The sequence below is a fragment of the Fundulus heteroclitus genome, chromosome 3 (genome assembly GCF_011125445.2).
Source record: "Fundulus heteroclitus isolate FHET01 chromosome 3, MU-UCD_Fhet_4.1, whole genome shotgun sequence".
Classification (NCBI taxonomy): Eukaryota; Metazoa; Chordata; class Actinopteri; order Cyprinodontiformes; family Fundulidae; genus Fundulus; species Fundulus heteroclitus.
This window is the reverse complement of record NC_046363.1, coordinates 45,157,215-45,182,130: the sequence shown is the minus strand read 5'-3', so window position 1 is coordinate 45,182,130 and position 24,916 is coordinate 45,157,215. Positions and strand designations below refer to the sequence as shown.

At 44.8% G+C, this 24,916-nt stretch overlaps 2 protein-coding genes and 2 long non-coding RNA genes across 4 annotated transcripts in view; 1 reads left to right on the top strand and 3 right to left on the bottom strand.

The window, feature by feature from the left end:
• LOC118562707 overlaps window positions 1-24,916 on the top strand; it is a 275,945-nt gene that overhangs the window by 62,166 nt on the left and 188,863 nt on the right. The window lies entirely within an intron of this gene.
• Window positions 2,186-24,916, bottom strand: part of LOC105924485 — a 252,954-nt gene continuing 230,223 nt past the window's right edge. The window contains exons 19-22 of the mRNA XM_036135517.1: window positions 9,711-9,846; window positions 9,325-9,354; window positions 4,398-4,436; window positions 2,186-3,071 (exon numbers count right to left, since the gene is read on the bottom strand). Coding sequence (XP_035991410.1) covers window positions 2,821-3,071; window positions 4,398-4,436; window positions 9,325-9,354; window positions 9,711-9,846 — 456 coding nt within the window. The 3' untranslated portion in view covers window positions 2,186-2,820. The remainder of the gene's footprint in view (window positions 3,072-4,397; window positions 4,437-9,324; window positions 9,355-9,710; window positions 9,847-24,916) is intronic.
• Window positions 12,030-15,464, bottom strand: LOC118562713. The gene is made up of 3 exons (XR_004930776.1): window positions 15,425-15,464; window positions 15,310-15,338; window positions 12,030-12,247 (listed from the first exon to the last, which is right to left on the bottom strand). It is a non-coding gene; the product is annotated as an uncharacterized LOC118562713 (long non-coding RNA).
• Window positions 18,044-24,916, bottom strand: part of LOC118562715 — a 53,239-nt gene continuing 46,366 nt past the window's right edge. The window contains exon 4 of the long non-coding RNA XR_004930778.1: window positions 18,044-18,127. This is a non-coding gene — a long non-coding RNA (uncharacterized LOC118562715). The remainder of the gene's footprint in view (window positions 18,128-24,916) is intronic.

The window sequence follows — 24,916 nt, the reverse complement described above, 5'->3', positions numbered from 1 at the left end:
AGCATTCTGTCTATCTTATTTTCTTCCAGGAGAGATACAAAATTCGGGATATTAACTTGAACATAATTTCTAATTTGCAAATATCTGAAAAAAATTGGTGTCTGGAAGAGAAAAGCTGTTCTTCAGCATTCCAAAGGAAGCAAACTTTTTGTCAATGTACACATTTTTCAGTGTAGTTAGGCCTTTTAGACTCCAATTTTTAAATGATATATCTGATAGTGATGGGGGGAAAAGCATGGTTGCGATAAGTTGGGGCATAAACTGAGGTATCCGGTAGGTCACAATATACCTTAATTTGTTTCCATATTTTTAAACAGTTTAAAACAATCAGATTATTTACCCCGCTATTTCTGGGGGAAATCGGTGCTGAGAAAAGAAGTGCCTGAAGAGAACTTTTTCCAACATTGCTTTTTTCAATAGCCACCCAAGAGGGTGGACTTGCAGAGAGTTCTTGAGCACCACCCTCCTGCCAGTATACCAAGGCCCTCGCATTCGCTGCCCAATAGTAGTGCTGGAAGCATGGTAATCCTAATCCCCCCATCTCTCTTGGTTTATATAAATTAATTTTTGATATCCTATGGGCTTTAAAACCCCAGACAAAGGGTAAAATTATTGAGTCCAGTGATTTAAAAAAGGCCCTTGTTAAAAAAAATAGGCAGACCTTGAAAAAGATACAAAAATTTAGGCAAGGACACCATTTTAATGCCGTTTATGCGGCCCATCATTGAGAGTGGGAGTGTTCTCCATTTATCAACATCTTTCCGAAGATTATCCACTTTCACTAAAAAGTTCAATTTGAAAATTTGTTTGGGGTCTTTTGGCAAAATAACTCCAAGATATTTCAGTTGGTCAGTTATCTTAAATAAAAGATTATTTAAGAATTCAGAAGGGAGGCTTGCACCCAGTGACATAAATTCAGACTTTTGCCAATTAATAGTATAACCTGAAATCTCACCAAATGACTGAATAAGATCTAGGAGAATTGGTACTGAGTGCTCAGGATGAGATACAAAAACCACATCATCGGCATACAATGAAATATGGTGGTTAATGCCTCCCAATGAAATTGGTTTGATTAATGAGTGGTTTCTAATACTAATAGCGATATAGGACATTTTTGACCAATCTGTATAATCTCATTGAATTTGACTTTGTAAAGTGCCTTGAGATGACATGTTTCATGAATTGGCACTATATAAATAAAATTGAATTGAACTGCATACGCCGTAAGATAACTCCATCATGGAATCTGCCCCAACCTGCTCCCTGTGGAAAAGAGGTGACCACTGCAGTAGCAGAGATGTGACTGACCTGTTTATTGTTCAAATTTTCATCTACGTCTTCTTGGGTCTGAATGCGACAGGAGAACATGTTTTATTTTTGGTTTGAACATGTCTGTGTGCCGGCCCATTCCTGGTGGCTGCTTCGCGGGGCCTGGTCCCCTGGGGATCGGTCAGGGCTCCCATCGGGGGGCGGGTGCCCCTGGGGCCTCGGGTACCTGGGGCCCATGGCCGGTTCAACTTCAGTGTAGCTGTCTGCCAGCAGACCCCATGGGGTCGTCTCCTCGGCTCCTGGGGGCTTTGGCATTGCGGCAGCTGGGGAATTTCCTTGGGGCCTGGGGAATTTCCTTGGGGCCGTATCTCCTCTTCCCTTGGTGGTGGGCAGATTTCCTGTGCTGGCCCCTCTTGGGCACCTTTACTTTGGGGGTCCCTTTGGGCATCTGGGGTTTTGGGTCCCCCGGCGCTGGCCTCGGTGCTCTGTGGGGGGGAGGGGAGGGGGGTCTTTGGCTCTTCACAACCACTATTGAGCATTTTTCACATGGATAAACCTCGCAGATACAAGTTCACTTTCACAAACAACTACAGGTGCTTGGTTCCAGGTACTTAGAGATTCACTTCCATACAGACAACACCTATTTTTATCCTCAGCTGCCACATCATGCATGTTGTATTAAATAATACCACATATACTCCAGTGATGGTATCAAGGTGTTACTTTATTGTATCTGTAATACTTTATCTGCTGATTGTGCTGTTCTTTTTACATCTCTCTTTGCAGGTGAAGAAGCAGACTGAAGACTTTTTATCATTCTCCCCCTTTTATCTCCTCTTTCATTCACCTTTTGTCCCGTTTTTCCTTTTCTTGTTTTTCTTTTCCTCTTTTCCTTTCTCATTGTGGTGTCCATATAACATGAAATACTCCCTGCATGAATTATAATAAAACTATTTACATGTATAAATCAAGTGGACCACTATGGCGAAAGCTGTACTGCTCCACTTGTGAGAATGAAATCTGTCGAGCTCATTTTGCCATTAAGACATCAATTCTTATTGCCACATTGCCAGACAGGACACTAAAAAAAAAGAAACCATGGAGACACAAATTCAGACCTAAGGGCAATTTGGAGACTAATTAACCACGTCATGTTTTTGGACTTTGGGAGGAAGGCAGAGTGACCTGAGAGGACCAACATATGCACAGGGAGAACATGCAAAGTCCATACCCAGACCCCTGGCTGGGATTTGAACCCAGGACCTTCTTGCTCTGTAAGCCCTCTGGCCTTATAAATATCGCCAATATTATTGTTTTTAAAACTAAACTGTCATTCAAAGATATTTCTGTCCTGAGTATAATTTCAGTTCCTATAAATGTCATTGAACAAGTTTAATTTTATTTTTGTCAGCAATTTTAAGGTTGATATAAAGATAGTATAGATAGTTTTTACTGATCTGTAAATAAGGAACGCCACGTCAGCAGGAACCAGTACCCCTCTGGGCCACTCTTAGAACCGCCCATGGTTCCCATCATCAGTTCCTTCAATCAGATGAGTTCTTTGATGAGATTGTGTTCTTTCTGCTGAAGGATGAAGAAGAAAATGTCTTTGTTTTCAACACCAGCTCTCAGGCAGCTGAAGATCTCCCTCATCTGAGACTGAGTGGGCCACAGAGGTAATATTTTGTCATAAGCTTCCTGCTGGAGAACTTTCTTCTGTAAAAGTCCGTCTAAAATGGGTCCGACGTTGGTGACTCTTTGGATCAACTCTTCTCTGTGTCTGTCCACAAAGTGCTCCCCTGTGGAGAAAGAATTGAGACAAAAGCTGATTTCATCCTGATGGAAAGCCTGAAAGTGAAAACATTTCATCCATAGAGAAAGCTCTGATTGGACCTTCTCACTGAATCTTCCACTTCAGAATTAGAAACAACTTTATTGCCAAGGAGTTTGCACTTACAAGGAATTTTACTTGGTGTTGATGGTGCAGACAAAAAATAAATATATATACAGAAAGCTATAGACACAGTAGAATTTGCGTTAAGGTAACGCAGAAGGTCTGGAGATGGTACGTTGGTGTAGCTTGTAGGTCCTGAACGGGTCCTACAAGCTGTCGGTCGTTCATGGAGAGGGGGGTTTTAGGCTTGTAATTTGTTATCTGCTTAAGCCCTTTCCAGACAGAAGCAGAGTCGTTGGCTGAAAACTGGTTTTGCAGCTTCTCAGAGTACAGTCGTTTAGCCTCTTTCACCACCTCGCTAAACTTGTATTTTGCGTCTTTGAATCTGCATTTGTCCCCACTCCTGAAGGCCTCTTTCTTCTCCAGCCTTAGCCTTCTGAGTTTGGCAGTGAACCAGGGTTTGTCATTATTGTAACTCAGAGCTTTAGTTTCTGCCTGTAAGCAGGAATCAGGTGAACCATGACGTGGTCAGACTGGCCCTGTGCAGCACGGGGGACGGCGTGATAAGCATCTCTGACTGTGGTGTAGCAGTGATCCTACTGTTCTCCTCTGTGGTTGGGCATTTAATAAACTGTCTATATTTAGGAAGATCATGAGTGAGTTATCCTTTGTTAAAGTCACCAAGGGCAATAACTAAGGAGTCCGGATTGCTCAGCTCCACACTCAGTATCTGGTCTGCGAGCGTGCGCTTTGCAACCTGCACATTTGCATGTGGCAGAGAAGTTCCTGTTTTTTCCCCACCATCAGATGTAATTCGTCCAGTCCGTTGGGCAAGGAACGCACATTGGACAGGATTATGCCCAGTAGCAGTGAGCGGAGGCTGCGCTGGTGATGACGCACGAGTGCACCGGCTCGTTTTCCTCTCCTCTGACGTTTCGCTGCGTGAGCAAAGGTGAGCGCACCTTTGACCAGAATGTACAAAATTTCCAGCGTAGGGAGAAGAAAAGTGTGGAATAAATCCTCTGGGGATGTTGCCCTGATGTTCATGAGGTATTCTCTGGTGAAAGAGCTCCGGGTATCATCGCAAAAACCAGAGTTAAGTTGTAAAACAAAACAAAAAAGTGTGCACCGTGGCTGCCGTCTGCGGCGCCATCCTGATATGTGTCTCTAATGTTAACAACGTGCAGAAGAATGTTTTTTTTACTCTCAGTAACTTTCTGTCACTTCATACCTTCTGTCTTCACAGCAGCAGCTTCGGTTGGAGCGCCTCCTGCTGACACAAAGTGAGAGAAACAGAAATATTTCAGTGAAATGGTTTTAATTCAGCTACAATGAGGAGAAAACGTGCAACGGGGTCCAACCAAAGGCTTCCCTTCTTACTCGTAAATTCAAACTGGGCTCTGTTGTGTTTCCAGCTAGTTGATTGTTTAGAAGTTGCATGTTCAATGATTTATTTGTGTGGATTATAAAATCTGGAAAATGTAATCTTTAATCAACAGAATCCTTAAATTTCCCCAAATTAAATTAAGCATCTTACCTTCGCCAGAACCAGGCATGGGATGATAAAAAAAATCTTAATGTTTTACATTCAGTTTTATTTGCTCTATTCTATAATAAGCATTAAGCTGCTCTATCTGATGCAGAATTAATTTGGATGCGAGTTTGGATCAACGTTCTGTTTGAACGTCGGGTTCTGTCCAAGTTTCAACCACCTAACCAGTGAGGTTATTTGAAAATAAACTGTGGGAAAAATTTATAAATAAAGACAGCAAAGGGCTCATTTAGAAGGAACAGTTGGAATGATGGGTCTGAGCTAAAACCGATGATGTTACAAGTTCCTTAAAATAACCCTTAAAAGTGTGGGCCTAAATTACATGTAACGTAATTTTGCGCACCTGAAATCAAGCGCAAGGCAGCATGACTACCGAAGCACCACTGGTTCTGTGTCGTTAAACAAATTAGCATGAAACACAGTTACTATCTAGGCACCAGCAACCCCCGCGACCCCATGAGGGATTAAGCGGTTAAGAAAATGGATGGATGGATAGCTACTACCTCATAATCAGAATCAAGTTTATTGCCAAGTAGGTTTGCACTTACAAGGAATTTGACTTGGTGTTGATGGTGCAGACAAAACAAAATAAAATAGAATATATATATATATATACAGAAGCTAAATACACAGTCTACTGTGCGTTACATTAAAGCACAGTAGACTGTGTGTTAAGTCTGGGGGAGAGAGGCAGTGTCCAGTGTCACGGGCGGCTTTTGGCCTTGTTCATCAGGCTGGTAGCAGATGGAAAAACTGTTCTTGTGGCGTGAGGTTCTGGTCCTGATGGAGCGCAGCCTGTTCTGGTTCTGGTTCTGATGGACCGCAGCCTCCTGCCAGAGGGAAGTGACTGAAATAGTCTGTGAGTGGGGTGAAGGGATCAGCCACAATCTTCCTGCACGCCTCAGAGTCCTGGAGGCGTACAGGTCCTGGAGAGATGGAAGATTGCAGCCAATCAGCTTCTCTGCAGACCGGATGACACGCTGCAGTCTGCTCTGGTCCTTAGCGGTGGGACCAGCGTACCAGATGGTGGTGGAGGAGGTGAGGATGGACTCAATGATGGAGGAGTAGAAGTGCACCATCATTGTCCTTGGCAGGTTGAATTTCTTCAGCTGCCTTCTTCAGGAAGTCCATCCTCTGCTGGGCTTTCTTGGTGAGGGAGTTGATGTTCAGCTCCCACTTTAGGTCCTGGGAGATGATAGTTCCCAGGAAGCAGAAAGACTCCACAGTGTCCATGGTGGAGTCACAGAGGGTGATGGGGGTAGCTGGGGCTGAGTTCTTCCTGAAGTCCACAACCATCTCCACTGTTTTTACAGCGTTGAGCTCCAGGTTGTTCTCCCTGCACCAGGTCACCAGATGGTCAGCCTCCCACCTGTAGGCGGACTCGTCACCATCAGAGATGAGTCCCATGAGAGTGGTGTCGTCTGGAACTTCAGGAGCTTGATGACTGATGACTGGAGGTGCAGCTGTTGTTTTACAGGGAGAAGAGCAGAGGAGAAAGAACACAGCCCTGGAGGAACCAGTGCTGATGAGCTGGGAGTCAGAGGCATGTTTTCCCAGCTTCACCTGCTGCTTCCTGTCAGACAGGAAGTCTGTGATCCACCTGCTGCTTCCTGTCAGACAGGAAGTCTGTGATCCACCTGCAGGTGGAGTCGGGCACATTCAGCTGGGAGAGCTTCTCCTGAAGCAGAGCTGGGACGATGGTGTTGAAGGCAGAGCTGAAATCCACAAACAGGATCCTGGCGTAGGTTCTTGCAGAGTCCAGGTGCTGGAGGATGTGGTGGAGGGCCAGGTTGACAGCGTCATCTGCAGACCTGTTGGCTCTGTAGGCAAACTGTAGGGGGTTCAGGAGGGGATTGGTGATTTCTTTAAGGTGTGAATGCACAAGGCGCTCAAAGGACTTCATAACCACAGAGGTCAGAGCGACGGGTCTAAAGTCATTAAGTTCTGTGGTCCTTTAGCCCGTTAAACTACACCTAAAAACCGAGCCATGCCGAGACCAGTGCGAGCTTGGATCAGTTAACCGAGATAAAGACAGCCGTTTACACACAAGAGTTATCTCGGTTCCTTGGTTGCTCCTCGCCTCATAGTGGCGATCTGCAGTACTACCAATCTCTGGAATTGAAGGCGGGACCGATCAAATCAAAATGGCGGCACCCGTAACATTCAGGATGTTATGGTTAGACAGAGTCTGCTTTTGGGACGTGGATGAGACAAACAAACGTCTAATAAGTATTTACAGACGCAGGAAACGACAGACACTGAGGTTCATCACGCTGCTAAGCAGAATCATCTCTGGAAACCGTGTGGCACGGTAAGGAAGCTAGTATTATTATGAATGTCTGAAATTTGTCTGAATGGAGTGTGAATCGGGATGTGCAGCCAGACACGCCGGAAAAAACGCGGACAGTCATCTGACTGTAAGGGCATGACGCGGTCTGCTCATGCGCTCTTCATTATCAGGTAACCGGGATAAAAAAAAAAACAGTCCGAGACCTACTAGGGAACTGGTCTGCAGTTAGCGCGGTCCAGTTCAGTCTGCTGACCGTTTACACACAAGAGTTATCTCGGTTACCGAGCTTGGACTGGTCTCGGCTCGATTAAAAAAGTGTAGAGTAAACGGGCCTTGGCTTCTTGGGAACAGGGATAATGGTGGAGGATTTGAAGCAGGCTGGTACGTGACATGTCGCCAGTGAGGTGTAAAAAAATTTTGTGAACACTGGAGACAGCTCATCAGCACAGTGCTTCAGGGTGGATGGAGAGACAGAGTCTGGTCCAGCAGCTTTCTGGGTCTTCTGTCTTCTGAAGAGTTTGTTAACATCTCTCTTGTGTATGGAAAGAGATGTTACTGAGGAAGAGGTGGAGGTGATCTGTTGGGTGGTGTCGTGGGGGGAGGATGCAGGACTGACCCTTTGTCTGCCGAAACGATCCCCATTAGCTTTTGCCATGGCAAACAGCTAGTCTTCCTGGGGTCCACAAGACTAAGTGGTGTTTTAAGGCCCGTTTACTCTACACTTTTTTAACCGAGCAGAGACCAGTCCAAGTTCAGTAACCGAGATAACTCTTGTGTGTAAACGGTCAGCAGACTGAACTGGACCGCGCTAACTGCAGACCAGTTCCCTAGTAGGTCTCGGACTGTTTTTTATTTTTTTTATCCCGGTTACCTGATAACGAAGAGCGCATGAGCAGACCGCGTCATCCCCTTACAGTCAGATGACTGTCCGCGTTTTTTCCGGCGTGTCTGGCTGCACGTCCCGATTCACACTCCATTCAGACAAATTTCAGACATTCATAATAATACTAGCTTCCTTACCGTGCCACACGGTTTCCAGAGATGATTCTGCTTAGCAGTGTGATGAACCTCAGTGTCTGTCATTGTTTCCTGCGTCTGTAAATCCTTATTAGATGTTCGTTTGTCTTATCCACGTCCCAAAAGCCGAATCTGTCTAACCATAACATCCTGAATGTTACGGGTACTGCCATTTTGATTTGCTCGGTCCCGCCTTCAATTCCAGAGAGCAGCAGTACCGCAGATCGCCACTAGGAAGCGAGGAGCAACCAAGGAACCGGGATAGTGTGGTGTGTAAACGGTCGTCTTGGCTTGGTTAACTGATCCAAGCTCAGACTGGTCTCGGCTTGGTTCGGTTTAACAAGGGTAGTGTAAACGGGCCTTTAGACTGCATCTGGTAAGCAGGACTGTTTTCTGATCCAGCATGCAGCCATGACTGAAGGTTCTGAATGAAGGCTTCATCTGGCAGCCGCTTTCCCCCCTGGCCTCCTGTGTACGCAGTAACGGACCATACCGGTACGGATGAACTAAAGCGCGCAGTGAGACAGGCTTACTCTCACCACTGGTTAAGACCCAAATTATTGATAACTCTGATCGCTTTTCCTGCTGATCCATTAACACGAATTGCAGTAGGATTGGTTCCTGCGTGCTCAAGTCAAAAGCACAAATATAACTCCATAAAATGGGCCTTGTTTATGCGTGAGAAATGACATGTGTTGCGTGTGAAGTCAGTGAAATGCGCATGGTCAATGCATAATAGTTGAAAGCTCTGAGAAAAGGGTTAAAAAAAGTTTAGAAACAGATTTTCCAGTTTTATAAAGGATTTACAATAAATTAATTATTCACACAGTTTAAGTTGGGTCAGTGAGTTGCTGATGTGAGTTAATCTGGTTGAAACCTGGGCAGAGCAGATGAACTGAACTTGTAGAAGACCGTGAAGGTGTGTTAGGAGATGTTCTGATCTGGTGTGACCAAAATGTTCCTTTCAGGCCTATATGTGCACAAACTGGAGTCACATAATATCCCCCATGAAACACCATACCATCCCCCCTTTATTCATAAAAGCACTTTAAAACACCCTCAGTCAACAAAGGGCTGTAAATGTACAAATTAAAATAACAATACAACTAAGATAAAAAAGATAGACCAATAAGATAATTAAAAACAGTTCTTTTGGAAAAAATGGTCTGTCGCTTTCCTTCCACCTCACAATCATGCTCAACTTTGTGTTATTCGGTTTCAGAAAGTTATCCCATTCAGGTTTTTTTTTACTTGCAAAGGGGTGTGAAAACTTTTGTTCAATCCACCAGTTTTTCTCACCTTGTGCCTGGCCACTGCTTTGATATTCACCTGAAACAGAAATGCAAAAAAATCATGTAAACAGGTATTCTCTTATCGACCCAAATTTAAAACCAATCAATCAGATGTGTTGGTGAAGATTCCCAGTCATTCAGGTCATTATCAATCCAAAAAAGGTTGGGAAATAAACCAGTTGGACTTTTATTCTGTATCTGGAGATGTTTGGTTTCCCACCCAGAAAGCTTTCTTAATTCAAAATGTCTGGAGTAGTGAGCAGTTCCCAGCTTTATCAACCAATCAGGCGGGTTTTTCCTCATTCTGTGAAACAAAGCTGCTCAAAGCAAGCAGTGAAGGTCCCCTGAGTTGTTGTGAATACTTTAACTGAAATTCACTGATCTGAAACAGACCTTCTCGAACAGTACACTCCCACACTGGCTGGTCCTCTCCGTCGGGTCTGAGCATCAGACGGAAGTTTCCCTTTGCATTTTCAACGTACACTTCAAAGAAAGGTGGCTCTCCTTTCTGATATCGGAGTTTTCTTTCCTTCCAAAGAAGAGACAGGGAGGAAATGCCTTAGGTACAATCTTACTAAATTATATATTGTATTTTAAAAAGTATCACCAAATGCATTACTGACTGAACCCATGGTCCTTCTATAATTAGCTCATATTTACCAACAGTGATGTAGACGATATATTTGTTGTATTGTGCGGTCTAGCTGTGATCCTACAATAAACTGGCCTTTAGATGCATGTACAGTCTGATGAAAAAACATCTAAAGCTGCCTCAAACCTACTTTAGGAGAAACTTCTGCTGCATCCAGATCTGATGATAGGATGAAATAATCTTTTATTTTCAGGGACTTCTCTGGGTCTGCCTTTCGGATCACTTTGTATCCACTGGAAGTTTTCTCCTGGTCCATTTTCTGTAAAAACAAAAAAACAACAAAAAAACAAAACAAGTGAAAGTATTGATGTGTCTGAGCTGTGTTCCTCCACACTGGTAGACCTGTGATTACCTGATGTAACGCTGGATCCCGTGGGATGAGGTAAACATGCAGTGTGAGGAAAGCTGTGTTGGTCTGATAGATCAACACGTTGCAGCTGATTTTCACAGGAAGGCCGACTTTCATCAGCACCGCTCTCGGAGAGAAAATGGGTTCAGATAGTTTGACATGTGCTGATGAGACCTCAGAGACTTTTTCCACAGCGTCCCCGCAGTCGTCCATGTGTAGGACTGCAAACCAGTCCAAAGGTTTAGGGATGTCATCTGAATAAAACACAGCAGTGAGACACCGAGGGGAAATGTTTGAATCCATCATGTTAAAAAGTTTGCCACCATCGTGTTCTCCTACCAGTACAGATCCAGTGTGGCAGGAACACCTCCATCATCTTCCCCGTAATGAGGGTGATGTCCATCATAGGACCTGCAGGCATGTATCCTCTGCTTTCTATCCTCTCCATGTGTCCGTCCCAGGAGCAGAACCGGTACTTAAAAATGACCTTTTCTGAACAGACCCAACGCAGACCAGAGACGCTGCATTCAAAGTGTCCAGCTTCACACTGGAAGCTGAAATATGGTTAGGCAAAAAAAAAAAACAACATTTATTTGAAGTTTCCAGTTTCCTGTGCAGCAGTGCTGATGAGGCTAATTTCACCTGTAGGTTGGAGCTTCTGCATCTGTCCTGTTTTCCTCAGGTACAAGTTCAGTCCAGCAGGTGGAGTCCAGCTGCAGAACACAGATCAGATGCTACTTTCTGACTCTTCACCCAGATGAGATACGTGTAAATATCACCATTCAGTGACTGAATAATTACCATCACTCCTTTAGTTTCCTTGGCGTCCAGGCATTTCACAGGTCCTTGTGGAGAAACAATAACCTTATTAAACCTTATTCATCCAGGGTCTCATTTGCCATGAGAGTGGGTTGTTCTGCACAATCTACCGTATTTTTCAGACTATAAGACACACTTAAAATCCATAAATTTTCTCAAAAATTGATGATGCGTCTTATATATGATTACCGTTGTGCTTGCTGGCCGATTTTATGTGGTACAATCTCATAAATCTGTTAAAATGTGTAAGTACAACTTTGGCTAGCAACGAAGCTGCTCCGCTCAATGGATATTCAGAGCATTACGGTACACTACTTGATAGGACCCCTGAGCTGTCTACAAGACTGCCTGACTGTAATGTCTAAACTAGAAGTGCATTCTAGTTATACCTAAATTAAATTGTTAGAAGTTCTGATTTCAGATGCATTATATGCTCCCATTTGGCAGGAAATATGTTGTCAATATTCACTTCTGAAAGTATTGTGACAAGCTGGCAAACTACGATATGCGATTTCTAATCACATATGGTCAAGACACGGACTGGTGATCAAATCATTGGATATATTACTGGTAATTTAATATCTTACCCATTTATTACTGATAATCTGTCTTTCTTTAATTACTTGCCCATGACGAAAGTTCTCTCTCAGAAAAAAGAGAAAGGCTTAAACATGATATGTTTATAATAAAATCTGCTTAATGCTCAGAAATAAACTCCACAAGCATTGAAAATGTTGTTAATTATTTATCGGATTTTAAAATCTTATTTTAATCAGAGGAAGATGACCCATCGTCATCAGCATACTGCATTAATCAGAAGTTGGTTTCCCTTAACTTACTTGTTGAGACTTTCTCTGAAATCTTCTGCACCAAATCAGATTGATTTATCTGCTTTAAAATCTGCATCGCCACGTCTAAACTTTGTTCATCAAACTCCTCCAGCATCAGCTCGGCCACTTTCCATTTCGTTTCATTAAAATAGGTCGGGGTTCTTCTTCTGTGCTTCATGGCTGTCTTCTGCAGGGTTCTCCAAAAACGCTGAAACTCAGCTTCATCTAAATCTTCAAATGTTTCCAGAAGTTTCTCCATAACTGCTGTTAGACTTGCTTCCTGAGGGGTGAAACATATCATGTATTTATTTGAATATACACAGCTATCTCTCCAAAAATTTCAATATTGTGTATAGATCCATGTTTTTGTTTCTTTTCTCATGAAGTTAGACTCATGTATAAATTAATTACACATAGAGAGAAATATTTCAAGCCTTAATTTCTTGTAATTTTGCCCCGAGTACCAGGTCTGAGCTCCTTTTACATGAATTGTGATTCTGCCGAGGTGTTCTGGAAGCCCAGGTTGCTTTGATAGCAGCCTTCAGGTCATCTGGACCATTGGTTCTGGTGTCTCTCATCTTAATCTGGACAATACTCCTTAGATTCTCTAAGGGGTTCTGGTCAGGCCCATTTTTTTCTCAATTAAGAACAGAACCACCCTGGCCATTGGACCAGCTTTTGGTACCAAGTCCTGTTGGAAAATAAAATCAGCATCTCTGTGAAGGTTGTCAGCAGAAGGGAGCATAAAGTGCTCTTAGATGTCTGTGTTGACTCTGGACATCAGAAAACCCAGTGGACAAGAACCAGCAGATGACAAAACCATCACTGATTGAGGAAACTTCAGATTGGACTTAAAGCAACGTGGATTATGTGCCTCTCCACTCTCTTCCTCCAGATTCTGGGATCTTGTTTTCCCAAATCAAATGAAAACTTTACTTTCATCTGAAAAGAGGACTTTGGACCACCAAGCAACAGTTTGGTTCTGTTTCTCCTCAGACCAGGTAATATAATTATAGGATCTGTCTGTGGATTGTGGTTCTTGATGCACTGATCCAGTCTCAGTCTATTCCTTGCAAAGCTCCTTTAAATTCCTGACTGAACTTTGGTAGACAATCCTCTCCAAGGCTGCTGTTCTCCCTGTTGCAGGAGCACCTTTTCCTACTACACTTTTTCCTTCCACTCAACTTTCTATGAATATGCTTGAATGCAGCACCCTGTGAGCATCTGGTTCTTTAGCAACGACCTTCTGTGGCTTCCCCTTGTGGAGGAGATCAGTGCCTGTCTTCTGGACCTCTGTCTAGTCAGCTGTCTTCTCCATCATGGCGTCGCCCTACTGAGCCAGACTGAGAGACCTAACCCTCACAATACTCTAATAATCTGAGACACTGATTTGCGTTTTCAGTCTCTGTAGCCAGAATTATCAGAATTACAAGAAATAAAGGCTTGAAATGTTTACGTGTGATGAATTTATATAACAGGCAAATTGTCTCACTGTTAAAGGGGAATTTTCCTGTCCACTGTTCCCTCATGCATGCTTGGTATGAGGGATTGCTGCAAAGTCAATGATACAACACAGGCTTCTCTCTGTGAGCCGATGCACATCAAATATATGTAAAGAATTTTAGGAACACTTTCACTCTTACAGAAAAATAAAACTGTGACAAATCAGTGGATTAACTCCAAATAAGTCCGGTTTGATGGTTCTGAGAGTGGACAAGGTGGAGATAATCACACGTGTCAATAAATAAAAGTTAGAAGTTGCACGTAAATGTGGAAGGGTGGCAGCGTCGGCACTGCTGGAGGACATCGCTGATGGAAGAATGTGGAGGGAGTATTTTTCAGAGATCCTGCTGGAACATGATGAGGAGCTAATTAGCCGGTTCAGATTGCCCAAAGCAATTATTGTTAAACTGGCCCCAGCCTTAATCATTAGTCGCTTGGCCTTAATCGTTAATCGCCAGTTTAAGTTGTAACTATGCTGCGGTATTTGTAACGGGAGCTTTTCAAAGGGAGATGACCGACAGGTCAGGTATTTTACAGTAAATCCTAAATCGTCCCAAGCCTGTGTTATTAGACAAAAGCAGTAATATTCTAGTTGGGAAATTAAATCTTTTGGGCTTTCCCTGGCATCAAGATAGCAATTCTTAATGTTACACAGCCAGACAAGACACATCAAAAATAATGAGGTATTTCTGCAGAGGGGTGTGCTGAATATTTCCAGCAACAGTGAAACCTGTACAGGGATAAAAGGAGGCGTGGAAAGGATGAGACATGAAAGTTGAATCAAGAATTGTTTACTTTATGCCAAAGAGAGCCCAACAGGTTTATTCCACCAATGGAATATTACCGCTTTTGCCATAGTACTCGGCTCTATTTATACATGCAAGAAAACTTTATTGGATATAATTCTGGGATTATTTCAAGTTCAATGACAGGTAAATCCCACGGTGCATGAGTGCTAGAGACTAGTTGTGCGGTACAGAGGCGTTCCCTGTCTGGCTTCAGGTCTATTTTCGGTACTCCAGTTGTGTTATCTCAGGGCTATTTTGTCTTTCAAAGCTGCTATGTCAAAGTGCCGACTTCTCGAATGTGACGTTAAACAACTGTGAACTAAATTAAGAATTGCTATCTCTCATTTAATCCATTTTTGACTTGTTTTATTTTCATTTATTCTCTTTTGCATGTTCTTTGAGTAGCGAATAGTGTTTCCTAGCGTTTTATTAAGAAGAATAAATGCTGTAACAGGGAATTATTAGTTTAATAAATAATAACGTGTGAAATAGTAATTGTTTGTGGTTATTTTGGTCCAGAAGGTCCAGAAATTGTCTCTAAGAGCAAAAGAAGTACCTTCTTTTGAGTTAACAAATGAAATCAACTGAGACATTTTCATTGGTTTGTGATAAAGTAGTAAGGTTAAAACTCCAATTGCAATTATAATTTGAGTTATCAACGTTTGCTGGATAAGTCTAATCGGTCAACAACCGGTCAGATCACAGTTTTCCAGCATAAATAAGTTCATAACAGCTAATTAATAAATTCATTGTTAGTGTTAATTATTACAGGCTTATAGCCCTTGGATCACAACCTTTTGAATTATATTTGTGATAGAAAACATTTCAGTTTGAATGATCTATATTCATAATCAAACAGGTTTGTGGCATAACATTGTTTTATGTGGTTAAAGTTTTCTACTCTTCCTCACGTTGCCTTCCTGCCCACTGTCATTATTTTGGTGTTTTCCCAAAATGCATCAGTGTGATCTCTAAATGTTTTTGGGCGTTGGGTAGATTATACAGCTGAAAGTCTGAGGAACTAAAGATGTGTTGATGTGATCATACTTACTTTCTGGAGCAACAGAGACTGTAGCTCCTCTGGAGAAAAGAGAGAACAACATTTTTAAAGTTGTTAACTTTTAAAACATAATCTTAATTCTTCATAGCGCCAACAACAGTCCAACCTTTTGATCCTAAGCTGCTTCTTGTCAGCTTCTGTACCACATCCGTCCTCTTCATGTCCGTCAGAACCTCCCTGGCTACGTCCACAGACTCTTGGCCAAGTCTCTGTACCATCCGATCCACAAAGTCTGGTGGATCCAGTCCTCCTCCTCCCCGAACCATCAACCTTCTGCCAAACCAGGACCTGGACCTCCGCCTGCTGTATAGGATGTCTGGGATGTCTGGGAGGCCTTTCTGGAAACATGTGAACTGCAGCAACCATTTAAATGTCCTGACATCCCAGGGGTCCAGGTGATTCATCATCTTCAGAAGAGTAAGTTTTAGAGAAACCTTTGCTGGCACCTGAAACATTTAAAAAAACTTGTTGAGCAAATACATTTTTCACAGGAGTGATAAGATAACTTTTTGTTTGCATGTTTTTCTTAAACTGGGAATAATTGGAACCGTAATCTATTCCTTCCAGTTCTTCTATTTTGTGTTTTTTGTTTTTATCTCTGAAATGTAGAAAGTGTGCAAGGAGCCTCCAGCTTTTCTCATCCACTCAGTTCAGATAAAACTTTGGATCAGATTTATGGTATTGTCAGGGTTGGTTTATCTCCCTGTTATAATGCTGCTCATCTCTGATTGTCTTGGTGCGTCTCAAACCCAGAGCATGGTATTAATTTGACTGAATTCCTCTGAGAAGAAATAAAGCAGGTAGTAGAAAGTCCAACTTACTCTGTTTAACACGTCTGCTCTCAGATATTCATCAATGGACGCTTTTCCTGACAAAGAAAGCAAAAACATTGTCTTCTGTAGGATTTTAAATTAATTTTCATTACAGAATAATAGAAGAAAATCATGAAACATGAGTTAGAATTATTCAAACAACAGAGTAATAGTGTAGTATTTGATTCAGCTGATCTGAAACAGGTGGAACACCTGGAGTCCCACAGAGGACTGTGGGAAGGAGCGTATCCTCCACCATGGACATGTATACCTCCAGACGCAGGAAACGGTTCTCCAGTATCCTGAAGGACACCCCCCCCTACACACCGTTAGTCCTCCTTCCCTCTCACAGCAGGCTGTCGAGTAGAGCAGGACCACCAGATCCAGGAACAGCCTCTACCTGGAAGCTGAGAGTCTGTTGAAAGCTGGATCTCAGTTTTAGAGAATTGCCTCCATTATGTGGCAAAGAGCTCTGAGTTATTCATTAATCCCTTTATGCTGCAAAATCACACAAAATAAGACAATTCCCTCAGAACAGAGAAGCCTGAGGACCAGCTGGTCCTGGGGGAGAGCTTTCAGCCTGGACCTGGTGGTCCAGCCCTGTTTCTGTTGCCTAAATAGGCTCACCCCAAAGGAGCAACAGGGAGCACCACAATGTAGACCCACAAGGATTAATGAGCAGGCTGGGTGCCTTATGAGCCGTGTGGTGGGGGAGAGCAGGGGCCTGGAGATGGTGATGCTTCAAAACAGCAGTTCAGGTGTGACAGAACAGGATACAGAGATAACATCTGGGAAATTAATGGCAAAGGAAACGGCAAACAGAAACACAGAGGTCCAGGAGAAATGGGAAACTGGTGTTTGACCTCGACCAGATAAACCCAGATGAGTAGTGAAGGTGAACTAGGAACATCTGGTGAAGGTGGATAATAACTCAGGTTCTTCAGGATAAGATGTTCTCCCATCCTAAGGAAGGCTGAGGTCCTTTTGCAACAAGCTACAAGAGGAACTCTACGGACGGCTCGTTGGTGATGACAGAATATAGATTTAGATTTGTTTTAATTACCTTTGAGTCCTGAGCTGTTCTCCAGGAGCCTCTGTACCAGATCGTTCCTGTTAATGTCCCTTAAAAACTCCATGGAAACATCCAGAGACCGCAAACCAAACGTCTCCATCATCCTATTGACTGTAACTGGGACAGGTTCCAAACTCAAAAGAGAACGGTACGGGTCATAGTCAGAGGGGGATAGGATTGATTTCAGAAACTTCTTGAAGTTCTTAATCTCCCGTTTTTTCAAATCACTCAGGACGTCTGTGAGAAGCTGTTTGAAAGCTGCCATCAGAGCCACCTGAAACATCAACATATCATTCAGAAATGTTCTTATGGTTTTGTACAGATTCTTTAAATTTTATCACTCTGCCATTAAATTCAGCAGATGTTCAAAGGTATTTATTTTATTTCAGTTGTATTTTTTCTTTATTTGGCAAATTATAAACAAACTTTAGACCCTTTTTAAGCATCAGGATCTCATTATTACTAAAGACATCAACCAAATCGGAGTGAAATGAGAACCCTCACTTTGTGCACGACAGCAGAGCGTCGCTCCTCCACTGAGAGTTTCTCTGAGGGAAACAAAGATATTAGTAATTAAAATCAAAATGAGAAGGTTAAATAATATATTAACATGCTCAATCTTTATCATCTTACTTTCCTGCCTTTTGCTGCATGTTTCAATCCTCTGAAGCAGATCTGGCCTTTTTATCTTTATTAAAAATTTCTTAGTTGTCTCCACAGACTTCAGGCCGGTCTGCTGCACCATTTCAAACACAGGAACATGCAGGTCTAATAATCTTCTATTAATGTGATGTTGATACTGAAAACGATCCTCCATCAACAAAGCTTTCTTAAAAACCCAGTCGATGAATGAACGCTGCTCTCTTTCATTTAGACCACCGAGGGTTTCCAACAGCAGCTCTAAAACAGACTCCATGGCTTCTACCTGGTAATAAAAAGGAAATATTTAATGACCATCACGTTGTTTTTGCAGGTTTTCACATTTGCTCTTGATTAATTTTTATGCTGATCTCAGGAGAGTCTACCCTGAACCTTAACCCTGAACCCTAGAACTTCCTTCTCGGGCCGCTGGGAACATCAAGCCGGCTACAAAGACCAAACACCTGGTTCCTCTCCGCTCTGGGATCTTAGGATACAACCAGAATGAAGAGATCTAGATCTGAATCTAACAAGAAGCTACTCCATTGTCTTTTAACCCTAAGGTGGACTTTTTAACAGAATCAAAACCTTAGAAATGTCAGATTCATGAATCTATCAAATAAAAGAGATAAAATGAGAAAAATCTGAATTAAAGAAGAGCTTAAAGAAAAAGCTGTTCCCTCTCCCAGCGTGGCAGTAATGATTAGTAAAAGATGAAAATCAATAAAATGCCAATAATATTTATGTCAGGGTATGTGGAGTTTGAACCCGAATTCAGCTGCACATAGAGTTTCGTTTTAAAGAGTTTATTGAAGGTTGATGGATTGTGGCGGATGAGAACCACAGTCTTGGTTTGTAGACCCAGGGAGACGCTGAGAGCCAAGGAGCATACAGGGCAGGCGTGAGAGAGCTGAGGTCCAGGAGGAGCCTGAAGCTCAGCAGCAGAGCGAGTTCTTAGAACGCCGGGGTATGAGGTTAGCCGACAGCACAGAGAGTTGTTGAAGCGCTGGAGTAGCAGCAGAACCAGCAGCACAGCAGAGAGAGAACATGCAGGCGGGCGTCGATGAGGGGAACTCTGGCAGGCAGACGTGAGAAGCACAAGGCAGGACGAGGTTTGGATGAAGACAATCCGGCGGGGAAGAGCAGACTGAGGGAGGTTTAAGTAGAGGTGTTGGCAGGTGTACTGAGTCCGGGATAATTAGGAACGGCAGGTGGAACTAATGAGGAGGTGGAGTGAGAGCTGAGCTGCTTGAGAGGTGGAAAGAGCTGGCAAGTTTATGGGGAGACAGGCAGGCTAAAACTGCACCATGACAATTTATATAATTATCTATAAAATGTTCTGTCTGTTGAAGATATCATTTTTTGTTTAAGGACCAGAGGAATAAAAATAGTATATATTTAAAAGTGTACAGATATTCATCATAATTAAACAAACATAAAAACTCTGAGTAAAATACAGAATACAGTTTCTACTTTTATCAGTCAGGTGAGAGAACCAGTTGTTGCTTTTATTGGGAAGAGTTACGGCGTACTTTCTAAACTATTAAATAAAGCTAATTATTCTAAAGACAGGTGGATTATTCACCAGCAGAAATCTTATCAAACTGCTGCAAATCTTCCCTGGAAACAGCAACATCAGCTTATACCGACTGTCAAGCAGGATAGTGGAGGAATGGTGATGTGGGGTTGTTGTTCACAGCAATAAGCACCTAACAGGGATTGAGTTGACAAAGACATCCTCTGGATATCATGCCTGAATTTTCCCATTGTGGGACAATAAAGGTATTTCTTATCTGAATAAAACCGCTGGTCCAAACAGTGAAGCAGTTGATTCACGTCTGTCTAAGTTCCAAGGTTTTGGTCAGGAGAACCGAATGAATGAGATCCAGATTTTTTTATTTTTTTATTTTTTTCCCCAGTGTCCTGTCCTGCTTGTAAATAGCTTTATTGTGATTCCTGCAGGGAGAAATTCAAATTATATGGACATAACAATGGGAGAGTAAAGGAAAAACAAGTAGTGAAAGAGAAAGAAAAGAAAAAAAAGAGTAGAGGTGAAAGAAAGAAGAGATAAAAAGGGAGAGAATGATAAAACCTTCTCCGTCTGCTCCATCACCTGGAAAGAGAGATGCAAAAAGAACAGCACAACCAACAGACATAAAGCAACAGATACAATCAAATAACACCTAGATGCCATTGCTAAATCATATATATTATTATATATGCTGACATGTGTAATGTGATACTTGTAAAAAAGAGTGAAAGAACATAAATAAATAAATAAATTATAAGATTACTGTATATAAGTAAAAGAAAGTAAATAAATTATAGCCTTTCTGTATATAAGTGAACATTTAATACCTGGGACCCAGCACCTGTGGGAGTTTGTGAGAGTGCACTAGTTTAGGTGAAAATTATCCAGAAGGAAATAGCTTGATAGTGATTGTGGAGAACCGAAGACCCACCTTCCCCGAGCACAGAGGCAGGAGTCAGGGGACCCATAATCCCGGACTCCCAAAGGGGCCCCTAAAGCAGGGCGCCCAGGAGGGGCCAACGCAGGATATCTGCAACCCCCCCCCCCCAGGAAAGAGTAGAGACGACCCCGATGAAATCCCCCAGCCACCGCAATGCAGACGCCCCCAAGAGCCGCGGGGACGAGCCCGTGGGCTCCGCCGGCAGCTAGCCCCGCTGAAGTGGTTCCGGCCATGGGCCCTGGGGGCCAGAGGCCCCAGGGGTGCCCCGCCTCCGCGACGGGGGCCCTGGCCGCCCCCCGGGGGGCCAGGCCCCGCGAAGAAGCCGCCGGGAGTGGGCCGGCGCACGCCCGGGAACCCACCCCAAACCCGAAGCCTACCAATGCGCCCGAGGGCCAAGGAGCCCGCCAGCGCAGCGGAGGAGGGCAGGACGTGGGGGGATGGGCTCCGCACCTAGCGGACACTTGAGATGTTCTTGGGAGAGGGAGCGGACCACACCCATACCTGAAAAAAAAGGAAACTCATTCACACCATCCCTCCCTTGTGCCCCACTCACCACACACACATTAAAAAAAAAAAAAAAAAAAAAAAAGACACTGTACACATATTCCCACATAACACTCGCATCCAACACTGACCCGAGGGGGGGGGGGGTGACCCCAAATCGACTATACGACTGCTTGTGCCCGATCCCCGGCCCCGCCCCCGGACCAGATGCCCCCCGGACCGCGTCCCCCAAAGAGGGGAGGCCAACACGACCCGTACGAGCCACCCAGCCAGAGCCCCCCTCACCCCTAAATACCTAATAAACCCCCTCCCTCCCCCACCTTACCCTAGCTACCCCCGCCCCTCCTGGGGGGAGCGGAGGCGTCTGCCCCAGACCTGGCAAGCCGCTGGCTACCCGCAGCAGCCCCCCGCCAAGACCCCGGACACAGTGGCCCGCACCTCTTCCAGGCCCCAGACTCCTTGCCGTCATCGGAGAACGGGGGTGTGCAGAAGACCCCGATCCTCCCTACGCCCGCTCAGATGTTGTGTTGTTGCATATTGTTCTCAAGTGCGTTTAAAAACTGGGATCGCCGATGGGGGTGCACGTCAGAGCCCACCCCCACTCCGGAAGGAAGCTGGTGCCAGCGCACACCCTCCGGGCAACTGCCCAGAACCCTCAATGTCTAAGTGGGAGAGGAGGTGAAGGGAGCCGTCCGAGTTGAGGCTCACACAACATAAGCCACCCCCCCCCCCCACAGACGTCTTCCCCCCACCCCCCATACCATGGCCTACATGAGTGTGTGTTGTGAAAATGTTTGGAGTGAAAGTGTCTAAGATGCATGATAAAATTGGGGAGAGGGGCGTCACCAGAAAGTGGCAACCTCCAGAAACGCCCCCTCCCCCAGGACCTACATGTGTGGCGGCGTGATGGAGCAGGCAGAGGGAGGAGTCCGGGGATGGGGAGCAAAGGACTGGGAAGCCATCCCAGGGAGCCAGCTCCCCTACTGACTCCAATAGGCACCCCCGCTCCCCGAAAGCCCCACCCAGAGAAGGGGGCCTCGCCAGCGGCACCACCGTAGCCCGGGGGCCAGGGAGAGGCTGCAGGGCCCGCTAGCCAACCACCCACCAGGACCAACACCTCAACCCCCCCCAGCCCACCCACCAAGCCTACTGGCTTTACACCCCCCCCCCCAAAAAAAATAAAAATAAATAAATAAATAAATAAATAAATAAATAATAATAATAATAATAATAATAATAATAATAATAATAATAATAATAATAATAATAATAAATAAACCCCTGAATAGACCTGGTAAGGTCTATTCAGGGGTTCTGGAAAGGAGGGTCCGTCGGATAGTCGAATCTCGGATTCAGGAAGAGCAGTGTGGTTTTCGTCCTGGCCGTGGAACACTGGACCAGCTCTATACCCTCAGCAGGATTCTGGAGGGGGCATGGGAGTTTGCCCAACCAGTCTACATGTGCTTTGTGGATCTGGAGAAGGCATTCGACCGTGTCCCCCGAGGAATCCTTTGGGGGGTACTCTGGGAGTATGGAGTACCGGACCCTTTAATAAGGGCTATCAGGTCTCTGTACGACCGGTGTCAGAGTCTGGTCCGCATTGCCGGCAGTAAGTCGGACTCGTTTCCGGTGAGAGTTGGACTCTGCCAAGGTTGCCCTTTGTCACCGATTCTGTTTATAACTTTTATGGACAGAATTTCTAGGCGCAGCCAAGGTGTTGAGGGGATCCGTTTTGGTGGCCTTAGGATTGCGTCTCTGCTATTCGCGGATGACGTGGTCCTATTGGCTTTATCAGGGCGTGATCTACAGCTCTCACTGGAGCGGTTCGCAGCCGAGTGCGAAGCGGCCGGGATGAAAATCAGTGCCTCCAAATCCGAGACCATGGTCTTGAACCCGAAAAGGGTAGAGTGCCTTCTCCGGGTTGGGGAGGATGTGCTGCCCCTAGTGGAGGAGTTCAAGTATCTTGGGGTCTTGTTCACGAATGAGGGGAAGATGGAGCGGGAGATCGACAGGCGGATTGGTGCAGCGTCTGCTGTGAAGCGGGCGCTGTACCGATCCGTTGTGGTGAAGAGAGAGCTGAGCCAAAAGGCGAAGCTCTCGATTTACCGGTCGATCTACGTTCCTACCCTCATCTATGGTCACGAGCTTTGGGTCGTGACCGAAAGAACGAGATCCCGGATACAAGCGGCTGAAATGAGTTTTCTCCGTAGTGTGTCTGGGCTCTCCCTTAGAGATAGGGTGAGGAGCTCAGTCATCCGGGAAGGACTCAGAGTAGAGCCGCTGCTCCTCCACGTCGAGAGGAGCCAGTTGAGGTGGCTCGGGCATCTGGTCAGGATGCCTCCTGGACGCCTCCCTGGTGAGGTGTTCCGTGCACGTCCCACCGGGAGGAGGCCCAGGGGAAGACCCAGGACACGCTGGAGGGACTATGTCTCCCGGCTGACCTGGGAACGCCTTGGGATTCCTCCTGAGGAGCTGGCCCAAGTGGCTGGGGAGAGGGACGTCTGGGCCTCCCTACTGAAGCTGCTACCCCCGCGACTCGACCCCGGATAAGCGGAAGAAGACGGACGGACGGACGAAATAAATAAATAACCCCGGCCAGCCAGCCCGCAAGATCCATCCCAAACCCCACCCCCCAAAGCGATACCCGCACCGGAAGACGACACGGACCAGGACCGGGACAGGGGGCCAGACCCAAGCCCACCCCCCACACCCGTAGATTTAATCCCTCCCCAACACTAACGTTCAAACAACTCACCATACATTCGACAGTAGACAACCAGGCTGGGTAAGTCCCTACTCCCCCTCCTTCCTCCTCCCCCCACTAGCAGAGTGCCTATCCAATGAAGGAGAAGAGCATCTGCCCTGAGATGTTAATGACCATGCCCCCCTACCAGCTCAACAGGCCCCGAGGCCCCCCAGCGCACCAGAGGCCCCATGCAGGGGCGGACACCCGGGCACGCACCGGCCAACACCAAAAGCGGCACACCCCCCGGAACCGGAACCCCCGGGGCGAGACCCCCAGACCCACCCCGGCCCCACCCAGCGGCAGCACAGCTACCAGGCCAGTAACCCACGTCCATCACCACGCAGCTCCCCAAGAGCGCCGCAAGCGGCGCTGTAGGCCGCCCGTAGGCCTCCCAAGCTCCTCCCAGATGGGGGCAACAGACCCTGGAGTCAGATCCACCAGGCGCCCTACTCCAGCCACTGCGCCCTGCAGGAAGCAACCAACCGCCCCTTATTCCACTAAGTGATGGTGTTGATCAGAGGAGCCCAAAGAGACCAATCAGATGTGGAAGCAGATGCTGTCTCTAGATTAATATGATCCAACAAAAGATCTCTATACTGATTGATACTGAGATTTTCTTTACTTTTCCAATTCATGAGGATAGTTTTCTTTGCGATACATAATGCAGTGAAAACCATGTAAACTATTTCTTTTTTCAGAGGACTTTCCTCAAAATTACCGAGCAAGCAAAATGATGGGGAAGGTGTAATTTTACAGCTCAAGCACTTTGATAAGTCCTTACATATCTGTGTCCAGAACCTCTGGACTGGTGTGCATAATCATAACGCATGAATATAATTATCAGGATGATTGCCTATGCAGTGTGGACAGATATTAGATTGTGCCAAACCCATCTTGAATAATCTTTGTCTTGTGTAGTGTACTCTGTGAAGGATTTTGTATTGTATTAGTTGTAAGTTGGTGTTTCTAGTCAATTTGAAAGTTCTTAGACATATCTGAGCCCAGAATTTTAGTTCAAAGGTGCCTGATAAATCCTTTTCCCATTTCATAATTGGAAGAGATATCGAATCATCTATTTTAGTTAGTGTCCTGTATGATTTAGACAGTAGTTTTGGGGGGGTTAAATCTAGGAACTCTAATATATTAGTTGGGATTTGTAAACCACCATTAATATGCTTATATTTATTGCTAATTATAGATTTAAGTTGTTCATATTCCAAGAATTTATTTTTACTAATGCCATATTTCATATTTAGTTTAGCAAAATTGATGAACTCGGTTCCGTCAAGTAGATGTTCCAGATATTTAATACCTTTATTCTTCCAGTATGTAAAGTTTATCATTTTATTATTTT